At 35.2% G+C, this 16,549-nt stretch overlaps 3 protein-coding genes across 3 annotated transcripts; 2 read left to right on the top strand and 1 right to left on the bottom strand.

The window, feature by feature from the left end:
* Window positions 1-1,906: 1,906 nt before the first annotated feature.
* On the bottom strand, window positions 1,907-4,814 carry LOC105140803 (S-adenosyl-L-methionine-dependent methyltransferases superfamily protein). The gene is made up of 4 exons (XM_011047790.1): window positions 4,269-4,814; window positions 3,742-3,926; window positions 2,514-2,627; window positions 1,907-2,411 (listed from the first exon to the last, which is right to left on the bottom strand). Exons 1-4 carry the CDS (start codon window positions 4,781-4,783, stop codon window positions 2,284-2,286), a joined length of 942 nt encoding a protein of 313 aa, XP_011046092.1. The 5' UTR covers window positions 4,784-4,814; the 3' UTR covers window positions 1,907-2,283.
* Window positions 4,815-8,482: 3,668 nt separating this feature from the next.
* LOC105140821 (pentatricopeptide repeat-containing protein At3g04750, mitochondrial-like) lies at window positions 8,483-10,075 on the top strand. Its single transcript, XM_011047818.1, has one exon. The coding sequence runs from the start codon at window positions 8,483-8,485 to the stop codon at window positions 10,073-10,075; it is 1,593 nt and encodes a 530-aa protein (XP_011046120.1).
* Window positions 10,076-10,851: 776 nt separating this feature from the next.
* LOC105140802 (miraculin-like) lies at window positions 10,852-11,761 on the top strand. The gene has a single exon (XM_011047789.1). It carries the CDS (start codon window positions 10,957-10,959, stop codon window positions 11,575-11,577), a length of 621 nt encoding a protein of 206 aa, XP_011046091.1. The 5' UTR covers window positions 10,852-10,956; the 3' UTR covers window positions 11,578-11,761.
* The last annotated feature ends 4,788 nt before the right edge of the window (window positions 11,762-16,549 follow it).

Raw genomic sequence — 16,549 nt, 5'->3', positions numbered from 1 at the left:
CAAATTTGATAGATAAAAAATTTTAATATAAAAAATAAATTTTAAGAGATGAAATTAAAAAATAAATATTCAAAATAAAATATATAAAACAATTAAAAGTTTGAGGATCAAATTTGATATAATCAATAAATAATATAACATTTCTAAACTTTTTACAAAAGTATTTTTTTAAAAAAAAATTTCAGTAAAACATTTTGTTGAAAACCAAATTAAATTTTTCTTTAACTGAAAAATATTTTCTATTTAACAACTTTTCTAATAAAAAATAAATAAAAAATATAAAAAATAATTTTTTAAAATCACTTTCGAGGGATAAAAAAAAAAAACACCGCTTTAGAGTGAAAAATAACCTTATCCTTACCTATCAGTCCCAACGTACGACTTTTCCAGCAACTTTTCCAACATTATTGGAAGTTCAAGGTATCTCAAACGCGTAGAAGTCAGATGGACATGCATGTTCCTTTGAAAATACATTTCCAGATTTCTTTCAAGTTAAAGCAGCTGTGTTCCTTCCTGGGCTTAAACTTCTCTTCTTTTAGTTTCTCCTTCAAGCAAAAAATTTCAGCTTTTTATTCTAAACACCATGCTTGCTCTACTCTTTGGGAAGCTCTTTGTCTTTGGTGGACAGGTAAGATCACTGACCCTTTATTTCTTCCATTATGCATCAAGAAACCCCAAAAGATTTACTACTATATTTACGGCTACAACAACAACAATAATTTTACTACTTAGAAAGAAATATGAATGAATTTAAGGGGAATATTTAAAGTGTTGCGGAGAAATTGTTCAATTAGGGATGGAAAAAAAATGGTCTTCGATCACTTAGAAATAATATTTTTGATTTTGCGAGCTGCAGGATCAGGAGAGTCTTCTGCTCACCACTTTCCAAGAACATCGAGCATGCGCGCGGGCGTGTATAGATGATAGTTGGGGTGTATGTTTATGGTGATATATTTTGTGTCAGGAATTGGGACGAAGAGGCCTCTGCTACTGCAGCTACACTTTAAGACTGCCTGATGATGAAGACTGCCTGATGATGATGGAACACAAAACTATGTATGTAAGCTGATTAGCTGACAGCTAAACTTCTGCATCTTCCATTGATTTTTAAATGTTTATCACATGGATCCCTAATATGTCGAGGTAGAAGAAGGATTGCTGATTGAGTTGGGAAAAATGTTTCCCATTTTTATTTAGAGTTCTTATTCAACTACTATTTGAGAAGATAATTTCAGTTTATAATTTCCTCCTCTAAATATAATTGCAATGTATGGAGAATTAGTGTGTATATGTGTTTGTTGAGTATTAATGAATAAGAGAAAGCAAGTTCAAATATTTGAGTGATAAACAACTGGTATAGAGCCCAACGATTAGTTAGCTTTTTCACCATAATATTCCTTTGAATTCCATTATTTCGCAGCTAGAGTATAAACATTATTTATTTTCTAGAATAATTTGCTTGCACCGAGCACGTGAGTTGTTTCCTGGTTGAATTGGATGAGGATCCCAGCAATAATGGATATATGATCCTCTTGGCATTGAGAACAAATTAGTAACAGAGAAAGCAAGCTAGCTGATCATGGATGTCCATTTGCATTTGTTCAAATCGAAATTAGCACTGCAAGTTTTGGAAAATCCCAAGGACCTCAACTTAACATGATTTTGACTGAGAGTTCAGATAATTATTTGATAAGCATACATATGATAGATGCACCGAAAAAACAAAACATCTTGAGTGTGGGACTTATTAGTGCCAGGGGCACTCCGGCCAAAAATGATGCTCCTGGTCATGGAACCAGTAATGGAAAGCTCTGACAGTGCATAGTGTGTGATAAATTCATTCCTTTGTGTTGTGATGCTGCTGATTCTGATGCTCAACAAGATGTAACGACCACTCAGTCATACATGAGCTTCAAAATAAACTATAAACCAAAAAGGTTTTACAATAAGCGCTATAGTTTTTAAGGTATCCATCAAGATGGTTGCCATGTGACTTTCACTCAAGAAACTTGCAAACTTCCTTACTGCTATCCTGTTGACCACAGAGCATATCAACTACCCTTTTCTTTACGGTCAAGAACTCCGGCCCACAAATTCAGAGACATGAGCTCCATCAGATGTGTTCTGACTTGTTTTTTGGTTTTATGTTCACTGAATTTCGATTCTAGGAAAATAATTAGTTGAATTTTACAAGATTGTAAACCAGGAGGACTCAAAACAAACCCGATCACTAAAAATAAGAAGCTGATGGGGGCCTTAACGAGTGAACATCCACGACTCAATTCACTTCTTCACCAGAACATACATAGCTACTCTCGGGCTGCAATATTCTGGATGCCACTGTGTCTGCTCCACACGCCCAACAACAAATTCCTTCATCGCAGCATCAAGGAAATACTCGAGGACAGCATCTGCCACAGGAATAAGCAATAAGAATTTTAAAATTTGCATGTGTCTGCGTGCATGTGTGTAGGGTGTGCAAGCATGCATGGGCATGGGAGACTGAGACTCACCATTCCGAAGTTCTCCGGCCAAAAATATAGTTGTTTGGGCTCCACAGAGTTGCACCAATGTGTCCAACAAATCTACCACAGCACCTTCACTATAGACCACGTCTGATCCAAGCACTGATAAGCAGAGCACATAATCAAGTTAAAGTGCTGCTTTTCCAAGGACCACACAAGCATGATTTTCCAAATCTTTGATCATTCGCCAATGTATTGGAAGAAATTCAGGAAAATGAGCAGGCTACTGCAACTATCAGCTAATCCAAGTGCAAACACTGACAATTCTAAGAAAGAATGCTAAAGAAGTCTACTAAAATGTTTGCTATTCCACAAAATTAATACAGTTACTCTATCTATCACTTAGAAAAATCCTAATGATAAGTTGCTAGAATGGGGACCAATACCAGCTAGAAAAATAGTTGCAATATGCAACTCACTGTTAATTTTCTTAAGCAACTTAGATTACACTGGATAAACTGTGTGAACAGATAACACTGAAAGGTTTTGCAGCCAATGTGAAATTTGTGTTAATGTGCTTTTCCAGTACTATTGAAACAGAGCTAGCAGACCCTCACCTTCCTGTAATGAGACATCTGAAAGATCCAATCCTTAGTCTTTTAAAAGTTAAATGACTCCATAAAACTTATCAGCTAAACTAGTTGTCACCTGCGCCAATTATTATGATAATCTTACAAACAGAAACCATGAAAGAACAAATATCAATACAAATAAAAATCAACTTCATGTACAACTTATGATGATGATGGAAATGCTTGAGTTCCTGATTTCTCAAGTCTTGCTTCTCAGTACCAGAAAATAATAACCTCCATCTTTTTTGCTGTTATTCTCAGCATTACCGTGTATCTTTTTTTAATTTTTAATTAGATTCATCAATGGACATATGCCAAATTTATTGTATATCACCTTTCTTGTGAATGAAATGTATGCTTGATTTTTCATAGAAAATTCATGTGAAACACTCACATGAACTGTCTGCATATCCAATTCACCTCAACCAATCAAATTCTCTTGCAAATCACTGCCAATTATGATTTGAACAGTTCTGTAATTTCAAGAAATACACTTTATTCTAGATTGAATTATCACAAATTTGTCACAATATGGATTCAATAAAACATTAAAAAGTTGCTCACGTGGAACCGATTAGCAAAAAATAGGTACATTTCAATTTCAATTCAAGCTCAAGCAGGCAAAGATAACAAATAAGTCGAACCGTAATCAGGAAAAGGATCAATCAAATCCTGATCTGGGTCATCTCCCCATATGAGTTCCTTAACAACTGCAGAGCCCCGCACGTTTCCATGCCTCAGATTTGTTTCGATATTCTTTTTCAGTAACCTCAGTCTATCAGGCAGATCAGTGAGTGTTCCTTGAGCACCCAAGAGAGCTGCAATGCAGCTGCAAACCATAAACATGATACATATTCAACTCAAAAAAGTGAAATTTTTCCTCTTCTTTCTCAACTAGAAAAGTTGAATTCAGAAATTAGAAAATTCAACCAGCCTCATATCAAAAAGTTTGAGTCTTTGCATGCCAAGAATCACCGACACTTCTTATTGAGCATTTTCATTTGTAACAAAAGGAGGTCCAATTCCAAAGGGACCTCTTTAAATTAACTCAATTATGAGGCTGGATGTTGAAAAGTTTCCGCCTTTTGCCAGTCCAATTAAGAGAACAATTTTCCATAGCAAAGTATGAATAAAAGGATAAAAAAGAAAGTGTTAAAGAAGCAGTCTTTACCCTACCAATCCACAGCCAGAGCCCAATTCAACAACCTTCTTGCCTTGAAGAAGAAGCAGGCCAGAGTCCACAGCATGCTCCAAGAACTTCCCCAACACAACACCACTGTCCCACATGACCGAACCAGTGACTCCAGGTGTGCTCAATGAAGAAGGAGACTGGAGGATGGAGAGAGAGTGACCACAAGCATCAAGATTGAGTTGGAGAGAAGATTGGGAGACAAAAGAGTTTGGTTTTGAAAAGGTGGGCTGTTGGATACCCCACAAGAGCATGGTTTCCGCAGCAGCTGATTCTTCATCTTGTCTTAGCACTCTCACCTTTCCACCATATGAACCCAACTTTATTTCTTCTTCCATTTCTGATTCAGCAACAGTACTACTAGCCATCAGTTTGATACCCTCAAAGAGTTGCCTAGGAATTGCAGGAGCAGGTCGGTCGCTCCTCTTTAGATGGTGAGCGACGAAGCCTAGGAGGCCAACCTTTTGTTGCTTTCTTGGTATACTTTGTCGGCCCATCCCCAAAGTTTGGGGTCAAAGGATTTCCGGGCCTAAGATTTGAGCAAAAAAAAGCATTCAGTTTCGAATTAGAACCAGTACATGATCAGGCGTCTCCTTTTTATGATAGCAAAGGGAATGAGGTACCAAACCCATACCATAACACATTCAAAAACCCATATCCATACCACCCGGTATTAAAGAATTGTCGATGCTAATTAATAAGCTAGTATTAAAGAAAATATCCTAAAATTGAGTTGATGATTAATTTTATAAAATAAATAATTCAAGTTTATTATTTAAAAAATATTAATAATGAGGAAATCAAAATTGAATAAATAAATCAAATAGGAGCCATAATTAAAAAATAAATAAACAAATTGGTTTCAACGCATTTCCTTTATTTTTGCTATAGGATTTTTCCAAAAATCCTTTTTTGATCATTTTAGGTTGGAAATTAATTAATTGATTGATTTAGTTCAAAATCTTATTTTATTTTACATTTTAATTTTTTAGTTTAAGAGAGGATGGAAAGACTCGCTAGAAAACAATGAAAAATAAAAGAAGTTATGTAAATCTATTTTTTTTTTAAATAACCAAACTTGATATCAAAGAAGAAGTGCCTTCAAAGTGTTTTTGATCTTCCATATTAGCTAAAAAAATAAATTAGGATTGAGAGAGCTTAAAAAAAAAACAATTTGATTATGTGTTTTTGAACCAATTTGAGGTTTTTTGTGTTAATAAATTAATTTTTTGAGATTCTAAGAGTATTTAATAGATATTTTTAGGTGAAAATAGATTGAAAATTAGATTTTTTTTATTCAGAAAAGCACCTTGCTCAATTTTTCATCTACTTTTGTGTTGTCTGAATTCTAAAAAGTAAACGTTTCAAAAGGATTAGCCCATCCAGGCTTGATCGCTTGGCTTTTGCGTTGTCTGAATTCTAAAAAGTAAACGTTAATAAAAATCTTTTCCCCACATTTCCATACAATTTCTTAGAAATTAAGTAAGTTAACATATACTAGGTATATTTTACTAATTATTAAATTAATTCAAATGTATTTTAGATAATATTTTATTAAATTTCTTTAAATTTTGAATCAATAAAGCTTATAAAAATCTTTTTAAAATATAAGCAAGTGTTTTTTCACACATCATTATTTTTTTAATTTAATTGATTTAGTTTATTTTTATTATAATATTATTAAATTAAACGAATTTATTGAATTTAATTAAATTTATGATCGTGTTCATATATTTTTTTTAATTTTAAAAAATATGCTGTATATTTTTTTTATATTAGAAATTTTTAATCCAGTCCATAATTTAACGTGGCCCGGCTATATTAGTTAAATGCTAAAACCTAAGGCTAATCTTTCTAGTAAAAAAAAAACAGATAATTGCACATTTATATATTTAATCCCAAGTGTCATTTTTATGTTATATGTTTTTATTTATTTTTTCTTAGAGGTGAATTTTTATTGCCAAGAACAAATGATTTTTATTTTTAGAAATGCATCAAGTAAATACAATTTATTTATATAAAATAAAACATAAAAAAATAGAAAATAGTTATAATAATCTCTTTGAAGCACTATAAAATTAAAAAAATTAATTACTATTAAAAAGTGAAATAAACAATTTAAAAAATTACAGAGAGGATGTTAATAAAAGTAATAAAAAGCTTTTTGAAAAAGGAAAAAGCTAGGTAAGAGATTGTAAATTGAAAGAAATCGCAGGGATCTAAAAGTTCTATTTTTTTATATTAAATTTAATCGTTTTCTTTTAATTTTTGTTAACTATGAATAAAGTTTTATTTCATAAAAAGGATCAATAATTCATGCGAGAGAACACAAACTTGAAGAAGTCTCAACACGCGCAACCTTGTTGATGTTACTTCGAAGATGAAATTACAAGTCAAAAACTTCAATGATGAAAATAAAAATAATTGCACCGTTAGTATGAACATTGCATGCGTAGTTCTTGGTAATGGTAATATCCGGGCATTCGATGATCAGTCTTATTTATATAATAATCGGATAGTTACCAATGTTATATCTGTTCAAATATCAATTTAAACGGGTTTTGGATTGAAATATTGCCATAGGATATTAATGATAGCGTTAAAAAAAAAAAGAAGAAAAAAAGAAAAAAGATAGAGAGATGGATAAGCGATGAATGAGCAGGCACCACTTCTGAAACAAATAACAAACGTTTGAAGATGTAAGGTTGTTGTTTTGAATTTTGATCCTCTTCTTGGTGATTATGGTACGTGTCAGCCACTTTGTCCTAATCTTGGTTCAACTCTTGTTTTGATGGTCCTATGCAAATCTATGTTTCTTTTGGTTTATTCAATGTTATTTAATTAAAGTTCCATTGCTCTTTCTTTCAGGAGGTTCTCTTATGGACGTCTTGCGCAGAAAAAATTCCTACTTCCTGAAGCTACACAGATTCATAAGATTATGTTACATGAAAAGCTAGAAATCACCATGCAAGAAACCTGATATGATTGCTTTGCTTCTAGGCTTGTTGATTACTTTACAAAGCATCCCGAGGTATGACATTTTTCCCTCTTATCAGTTTTCTTGACGCCTGAGTTTTCAATGGATCGATTCCTGTGGAATTGTGAATTAGTTGCTTGAGTAAGAATATAGCATTGCAGTTTAGATGGAGGGGGAGCTCATCTGTAGATCAGAAAACCTGCCAGCCTGATTCAAGACACCAGCTGATGCCTATTCATTAGCCTGACCTTCTTTCTCTGATTCACCACATGTTCTAGTCAGCTAGCCTCTCTCCAATCACAAAGGAGGAACTTGTGCACAAGATAATTCTAAATAGTTTAGATGTGTCAAAATGGCTCTGCCTTTATAGCACCCTTGACATTTTTCTTGTTGAATCACTGGTCAGTGAACTCACCCAGTCTTCTCTTACAGTGGAGATTGAAGAAGAGAATGGGATTCTAGAAAAGCAAGTTCCGGATTGGATTTGCAGGATATCAGCACCTACCGGCCATGTGTTGTACGAGTGGGCGTATCGTACATCTCGTCTTTCCATGAAGAGAGTACACCAACGCAAATATTGTGCGGGGGCACCTTGCCATTAGAGTATGAATATGAGCGCTTCTCTGTATAAGTGAATATTTGCAGATGCTTATACGTCACAATGAAACAAATTAATCTAGTTGTTTTTATGCCAAGAAAGTAACACGACAATTTCCCTTATGAGTTGGCCCTGTTGCCATTCCCTTCTGCCTCTCTGGCCCTGTGCAGGATCAAGAAAACACCAGGCAACTGCTATAGCAAAGGACGATATCTAAAGGCATCTTGATTCAATACAAGTAAAACTGGCACTGGTGGGGAAATGCAATTGATTCATCAATTTGGAGTCTTGGACATTGTGTTCTTGCTTAGCTTTTCCTCGCCCAATTACGTGCTTTCTTTCATAGACTTGTGTGTTTGACCTAGCCATAACTTCGCCGTAGGCTATCCATTGCTGGATGCATCAGCCTACGTAGTTTTATGCCCACCATGAAAGTTGGTGACCAAAATGCGCCTCTTATTTAATTTTGATGACCCAGCTTTTCCTTGCTGAAGGTGGAATTCAAAACCCTGAGAAGGTGTTTTACGACACTGACCAACACATTTGTATGTCTGGTGGCATTTTTGATAAAATTATAAATAGGCCGACTCTGATTCATCTCTGCGTGCGTACTATTGATGAATGAAGCGCCAGAGCTTAAAGCTTCTGCTGCAAAGTTGTACAGATCTGGTTACTCTCAAGCAAATTCATGCCCAAGCTCTTACTCAAGGATTACTCTTCATTGAGCAACCCTTGGCCTGCAAATTAGTTAATAGCTATGCTAAATTGGGTAATCCACATGATGCACAGAAGGTGTTTGGTTATATTCAAGATCCCGATAGAGTAACTTATACTTCTCTAATCAATCTTTACTTGAGCACTCAACTTCCATTCAAAGCCTTTTCAGTTTTTTCGAAGCTGGTAAATGAGGGTTTAAGGCCTGACAGCCATTCAGTTGTTGGTGCATTATCAGCTTGTGGAAAAAAACAAGATTTGCTAAATGGGAAGCTAGTGCATGGGATGATCTTTAGATTTCAGTTGGGGGCGAATTCGATTGTTGGTAATGCTTTGATTGATATGTATTGCAGAAATGGTGAAATTAAGATAGCCCAGTTGGTTTTTAAGCAAATGGGTATCAAAGATGTGTCTTCTTGGACCAGTTTGCTTAATGGGTTTGTAATGTGCAATGGTTTAGAGTCAGCTAGGCGTGTGTTTGATGAAATGCCATGGAGGAATGACGTTGCTTGGACTGCGATGATAACAGGTTATGTTCGAGGAGGAATGCCAATTCGGGGTCTTGAAATGTTTAAGCAAATGAAAGCTGAAGGGGAAAACCAGCCTACGGTTATCACGGCAGTGGCTGTTCTCTCGGGTTGTGCTGATCTTGGGGCTCATGATCATGGTCAAGCTATTCATGGTTATATCAGCAAAGTTAATCTCGATAAGGGTGCTACTGTGAACAACGCTTTAATGGATATGTACTCAAAGGGTGGGTGCGTTGAGTCTGCTATGAAGATATTCGATAGATTGGTGAAAAAAGACGTGTTTTCATGGACGACTATGATATCAGCGCACTCATCTCATGGTAAAGGAAGCCATGCCCTTGAAGTTTTCTATGACATGTTGGAATCTGGGGTCATCCCAAATGATGTTACATTTCTGTTGGTTCTATCAGGTTGCAGCCATTCAGGATTGCTTGTCGAGGCAAATAAATTGTTTAACGGAATGATCCAATGTTATGGCTTTGAACCCAAGATTGAGCATTACGGAAGCATGGTAGACCTTCTTTGTCGAGCAGGGCTTTTGGAAGAGGCAAAAGAGTTGATTGATAATATGCCTATGGACCCAGATTCTGTTATCTGGCGATCCTTGCTTAGCGCTTGTATGAACCAGAGGAACTTGGGCTTGGCTGAAATTGCAGGAAAGAAGATAATTGAATTGGAACCGCATGATGATGGAGGGTATGTGCTCCTTTCCAACATCTATCATGTAGCAAATAGGATGAAGGACGCACGGAAGATGAGGAAAATGATGGGTGATCAAAAAGTCACGAAAAAACCAGCATGTAGTTACATTGAGTTAAATGGTGTTGTTCATGAATTTCATACAGAAAATGCAACTCATCATGCTTCCACAAAAATTTACATGTTGCTAGAAATAATCAATGAGCATTTGAGATTGGATACGGATTACTCTTTGTTGGAAATGGACTTGGTATATGACGGGCTGCTTTGAAATAGGGCAAGGTTTTGGCAGAGCATTTTGGAGAAGAGTTTTGGTTAAGGCAGCTGTGGATTGAAGCACTTGTAAACTTGAGACAGTTCAATTTTTTACATGACTTATTAAGATGCACTTTTCCTTTACTTAAGTGGCTCTTAAAAATTAAATTAATGAAGTCTTTTCTATGCTTTCTACGTGAATTTTCCGTACTTAGATAGCTCTTATGTCCACATTGATAGAAAACCAAATCAGAGAGCTACCAAGGCATTACTGTTAAGATGTACAATATGGCAGTCACGAGGACCATTTCTAATAACGGCAAATGTGGACACTAACATGTTCTCATGATCTCCTCCTTATATTCTTCTCTCTTCAAACAAGCCATGCGAAGTGACTTGAACTGCAAACCAGAAATTAATTAAGAACGAAGTTGTTGAGATGATGCGATGTAGCAGATAAGAAGTTCTGACTTCTGACTTCGTACAAATCTTTGACATTGCAGCTTTAATAAAAAAACACACTATCAACTATTGTAATATACAGCTTCCTTTACTGCCTATGGAACTCTGCTTTCCAGAAAACAGGGTGCGGTTTTGGACCATCCCAATTTTATCAAATAACACACAAATATTAACAAAAACGGATCATATTGTACGAGCTACTCAAGAATATAAAATATAGGATCAGGTTTATCCAAGATCTTTCAATTGACTTTACGGCTGGTCAAGCCACCAGTTTTAAATGCATGTCATACAGAGCGCTCCTTCAAAAGTTCTTACCAGAATCATGCATGCATGCAGGCATCCCACTGTATTGCTAACTTTATAAATTCAAGCCTCTTCCCATTCATTCTAGCATAAACACATCACACACATTGAAAGTCACCCACAACGACAATGAGTGCTGCAATTCTAGCATTGTCCTTCCTTCTTTTTGCGTTTGCTGCAAATCAGTTGCCTAGGGTAGCAGCTACTGCTGCCCCTGAGCCAGTGCTCAACGTCACTGGTAAGATACTTAGAACCGGCACTGGCTACTACATCCTGCTGGTGATCCGTGGGAGAGGTGGTGGGCTCAAAATGGCTAGCACTGTAAGAAGAACCTGCCCACTTGATGTTGTTCAGGAGCGATATGAGGCATCAAATGGTCTCCCACTGAAATTCACACCTGTGAACACCAAGAAAGGTGTCGTCCGCGTCCACACCGATCTTAACATAAGATTCTCTGCTGCATCAATCTGTCAACAGTCAACAGCGTGGAAGCTTGACAGCTATGATGAATGGACAAAACAATGGTTCGTCACAACCAATGGAGTTGAAGGAAATCCTGGTTCGGAAACAACAAACAACTGGTTCAAGATTGAGAAGCTCGAAGACAAGTACAAGCTAGTTGTTTGCCCTACAGTGTGTCAACACTGCAAAGTTATGTGCAAAGATATCGGGATTTATGTTGATGCCATAGGAGTAAGGCGTCTGGCTCTTGGCGGCGTGCCTCTCAAGGTTATGTTCAAGAAAGCTTGAAGATCATGATCGATCGATGATGCATGCTCAAATACAATATCAATAAGCTACGCCATGTGCTTCTGTAGGAATAAATCCCTTATTTGGAAATTAAAATGTATCTCATGTCGTTGCATATAATTAAATATATGTTGCTAGTGACTTGATCTCTTACTTAATAAAGAAACAATGTTGACTTTTGTGACGTCGGTGTCCTTCCTTCTTTGACAATGTCCAATTTTTACTTCTCTAGTTTGGAAAAAAAAAAAAAAACACCTTAATGTTTCAGGAATATGAAATAGCTGAAAAATATTGAGTATCAAACACAGATAATCGAATAATATATCATTTGATATAAACTCGTCTCTAGAAAAGCAAACAAAACCCAATCTCAATTAGGAGGAAAAAAAAAAAGCATAAATGAATAATTAGTTTACACTCTTTTATTGGTAAAAAAAAAATGAAACTAAAACAAATACAAAATATTCTTAATCCCCAATCTATTTTCTCTAGGCACTCTACGGAGATGACAATTATAGAATACTTCTATGGCACTTCTCTTATCATTATAAACTAATTGACACAAAATTAGATTTTTTTTTTTGTTGATGAAGTATGGCTAGCCGCCCATTTCTTCTCCTTCCCTTTTGTCCAATAATTTTCTCTCTTCTCTCTCAAAACTCAAGAACTAACACATGAAAAAAAAAATAGTTTAGACTGCATGATAAGAATAGAATTTGCGGGGAAAAATATAAAGAAGAACAGAGACCTAGAAGAGAGTGTTTATATTATTCTGCACCTCTATTCAATAGAATAAGAGCTTAAATAGGCCATAAGGACACAACGTTACAATCTCTTCCATGATAATTGGAACTTAACTAGTGAAACTGAATACTACGAAAGTTTTCAATAACTTCCCTGATTATAGCTAATTATTCATTGACTATTTCAACTGCAATTAAATAAAACAAAAGGGAAATATCTAAGCTCTGCTCTCCACCTCTGCTCTTCAACATTTGCTAAGCTCTACTTTCCACCTCTGCTCTTGAAGAATCATATCAACACATCCCCCTAAGAAGGACCTTGTTCTCGAGGCCAAACTTTTGATAAGTTTTGGAGAAACGCCACAAGTTTTTCCATGTAGCATCTTCTAGGGAAGCTCCTTTCCATTCAACCAAAATTTTTGTTTTTGGATGATATTTGTCCTTCTGAATAACATGACGATCCAAAATGAACCCAGCTTCTTGTAGCAAGGATGCATCTGCTGAGAAATGAGGAAGGTTGACTGGGGTGGCATCGGAGATTGTTCCCCATATTTTTTAGTAACCTGATGTTAAAAACATCATGTATTTGCGCGTCTACTGGAAGGGCTAGTTTGTAAACCACCGTTCCTATTCGAGCAAGAACTTTGAAAGGGCCAGAAAATATAGGTGACAATTTCAACAACCTTCAGAAAGCCACTGACTTGTTATGGTAAGGTTGCAGCCGTAAGAATACATAGTCACCTACCTCAAAAGTGACCTCGCGGTGATGCAGGTCTGCCTTTGCCTTCATGCAAACTTGCGCTTCTAACAAATTCTATCGTAGTTCATGAAGAATGACCTCCCTTGTGCGCAACAATTCGTCCTTTGCTTGGACTTGTGTTGTTCTCAGAACATAGGATATCAGAGAGAGAGAGGAGGAACAATGTAAATGGCTTTAAAAGGAGAAAATTTAATGGATGAATGGATGGTAGTACTGTATCCATATTCCGCATATGAGAGCCTTCCATCCATCTCTTGGGTTGGTCAAAAGAGAAGCAACGTAAATATTGCTCAAGAGTGTGGTTCACCACCTCGATTTAGCCGTCGGATTGTGAGTGATAACTGGAACTGAAACATAATGATGTCTCTTAGAGTTTGAACTAAGATTTCCAAAAGTTACTAACGAATATTTTGTCGCGATCGCTGATAATGGAAAAAGACACACCATGCAAACGCACAACATCGTTGACAAAATTTTTAGCTAGTGATGTTGCCGTGTAAGGGTGTTTTAATGGCATAGAATGCCCGTACTTTGAAAGACAATCAACAAAAACTAAGATCAAATTGTGTCCCTGTGATGTTGGCAACCCTTCCATAAAATCCATGATGATTTCTGTCAATATCTGTTGTGGATTGGAAGTGGTTAAAGCAGTCTGCAGCGAAAACACTTTCACAATTTTTTAGATTTATCAATAAATTTTTTTGTTGGTATTAATTTGTATTATTATTTTATTAATAATTAATTTATTAACAAAATCATTAATAAAAATACTCCGTCAGTGAATTTTTTATCGATATTTTTTTTTTATTGGCAAGTTAATTGATAATAAAAATATATTATTATTGAAGAATTTACTGAAGGAAAAGATGTGAAAAAAAATATCCCCTTTATTTTATTGGTATTTCCCTCAGAAAAATACCATATATAATTCTATTGGTAATTATTTAAAAATACTTTTTAAAAACATTATTTTACAAAACTATAAAATAATTAAATTAATATAAATCAACACTTTATAATACTCAAAACGCTTGGAAAAAAAGAAGAAGGAAATCATATAAACAAAAAAAACCTACAATAATATTTATACAATTATTAAGAATAAAAAGAATTAATAATAAAATAAAAAACAAATATAGTGAAAAAAAGAAGAAGAAAAATCTTACCTTAATGTGGTTGCAAGTGAAGCTAAAAAGAGAAGGAAAAAAGTTATAAAGTATATTAATTAAAACAAAAAAATAAGAAGAAAAAAGAAAAGAAAAGAATACATACCTAAGCATGGAAAAGAAAAAACAGAGTTGGGGAGAGAAGAGAAGAGAAAGAAATGTATTTTAATGTTTTTTATATATGGGGAAGAAGAAGAAAAAGAAGAAGAAGAAATGAACCATGTTTGTTGTGAAATTAGGGAGTTTAGGTTTTTTATTAAGATGTTTTATCGAAATATAATTAAATATTAATATTTTTAATCATTTATTTGATGATTTAGTTTGAAATACTTAATTTAAATTTTGAATTTAATAAAAAAATTTCAGAAACCGTCAAATATCACCAATGACTTTTCAATCTACTGGTGATTTCATCTGTAATATTTAATTTAAAATTTTAATTTAATAAATTTTTTTAGAAAACTACTAAATAACACTGAATACTTTTTAATCCATCGATGATTTTATCTTTAAAGAACAATAATTAATAGTGCATTAGAGAAGTGAATAGTCCAGAGCTCTCTGAAAAATACTGATAGAGTTTTTCATTGGTGATTCCCTATGTAAATAATATGATGAATAATGTTCACAGTTTATCAATGAATTTTACCGACAGAATTTATTCTGTCGGTAATTTTATTAGTAAAAATGACATGTTATTATTTTTTTATTTTAATTTATTTTATTATAATTTTCTGGATAAATATTGAAAAAATATTTATATTAGTAAAATCTGTTGGTAATTTACCAACAAAATATTTTCTTGATAATTCTGCTTGTATTATCGATTTTTTTGTGGAAGAGTCCCATTCTTGCATCGTAGACACCACAATTTTGAATGAATTCCTTTTTAGAGGTGCACATGCCAGGCCGAACGAAGCTAGCGGAAATTCTGCTGAGCGTCTTTAAGTAACCGAAATGTCCACCTGCTGGAGAAGAATGACATCTACCAAAACATCTAGTACCATCGATGAAGTGGGGCTTAAATGAATTTTTCCATTTTGCATCCACGCACCATCCCGTTGAACACAATTTAAGGACTGATTATTAGACAAGGAAGCATAGTAAGGATGGTGTAGTACCTCCTGTTGAAGGGTTGACCACCAGTCGGCAACTGAAATTGACAAGGCCTGAAATTGGAAAGCTGCAATGCAAGAGAGAGCATCCGTGCCTTGGTTTTCCTTGCCCTTCCATTACTGAATAGAGTAATCGAATCCCATAAGTTTTGGTAGCCATCTTTCTTGTGAAGGTGTGGTAATTTGTTGTTCCAAGAGATATTTCAGATTGCGATGGTTTGTTTTGTTGACAAACAGCTTTCCTAAAAGGATATGGTTGCCATTTTCAAACAACCTTCACCATAACCAACATTTCCTTATCAGAGGTTAACAGTAATATGGCCTTTCCTTTCAAAGCTTCACTAAAATAATCTATTGGTTGGTTCTGCTAAGACAATATAGCACCTAAATCATCTCCACATGTATCACATTCCACCACGAACTGCTATGTAAAGTCTAGTAACCACAATATCAGAGGTGGTGTGAGAGTATACTTCAACTGATTAAAGGCCAATAGCGATTCTTCAGTCCAATGAAATCCTTTGTTGGTCAGAAGCTTTGTTAAGGGAGCTAGCAGCCATCACACCAAAACCCCTAACAAACTTGAGGTAGTAGCCAGCCAACCCAAGGGAACCATGAACCCCTTTAGGTCAGGTCGGCACAGGCCAAGTCTGGACTGATTGTATTTTAGTTGGATGTGCTGCCACGCTGTCAAAAGAAATTAGGTAACCCAAATACCCTACTGTCATCACTCCAAACTAACACTTGGAGGACATGATGTACATTGGTGCTTAAAAAGAATTTGAAGCACTTGTGTCAGATGATACATGTGATCTACCCAGGACCTGCTATGCACTATAATATCATAAAAAAACAAGAATAAACCTTCGTAAATATGGTTGAAAAAAATCGTTCATGAGACTCTGAAAGGAGGCAGGGGCATTCGTCAAATCGAAGGGCATCACAAGAAATTCATAGTGCCCATCGTGAGTTCGGAAGGTGGTTTTGTGAATGTATTCTTGCTGGACGCGGATCTGGTGGTGCCCGGAATGCAAGTCTAACTTCAAATAGAATTACATGCTATGTCTCATCAGGCAACTCGTCAATGATCAGTAATGGAAGTTTATCCTTTACCATGATCTCATTAAGTGCCCTGTAATCTACGCAAAAGTACCTAGACCCGTCTGACTTTTTGATAAGCAAAACTGG

This window comes from Populus euphratica, unplaced genomic scaffold (assembly GCF_000495115.2).
Source record: "Populus euphratica unplaced genomic scaffold, PopEup_1.0 scaffold109.1, whole genome shotgun sequence".
NCBI lineage: Eukaryota > Viridiplantae > Streptophyta > Magnoliopsida > Malpighiales > Salicaceae > Populus > Populus euphratica.
This window is presented reverse-complemented; position numbering and strand designations above follow the sequence as displayed.

What these genes read in the sequence shown, in the direction of transcription:
- LOC105140803 (XM_011047790.1), bottom strand. Translation starts at nt 4,783, where the DNA reads ATGGGCCGACAAAGTATACCAAGAAAGCAACAAAAGGTTGGCCTCCTA. An exon ending in TCTGGCTGTGGATTGGTAGG is followed by an intron (nt 3,927 to 4,268) that starts GTAAAGACTGCT and finishes TATGGTTTGCAG; the next exon opens with CTGCATTGCAGCTCTCTTGG. An exon ending in TGATCCTTTTCCTGATTACG is followed by an intron (nt 2,628 to 3,741) that starts GTTCGACTTATT and finishes TCTGCTTATCAG; the next exon opens with TGCTTGGATCAGACGTGGTC.
- LOC105140821 (XM_011047818.1), top strand. Translation starts at nt 8,483, where the DNA reads ATGAAGCGCCAGAGCTTAAAGCTTCTGCTGCAAAGTTGTACAGATCTG.
- LOC105140802 (XM_011047789.1), top strand. Translation starts at nt 10,957, where the DNA reads ATGAGTGCTGCAATTCTAGCATTGTCCTTCCTTCTTTTTGCGTTTGCT.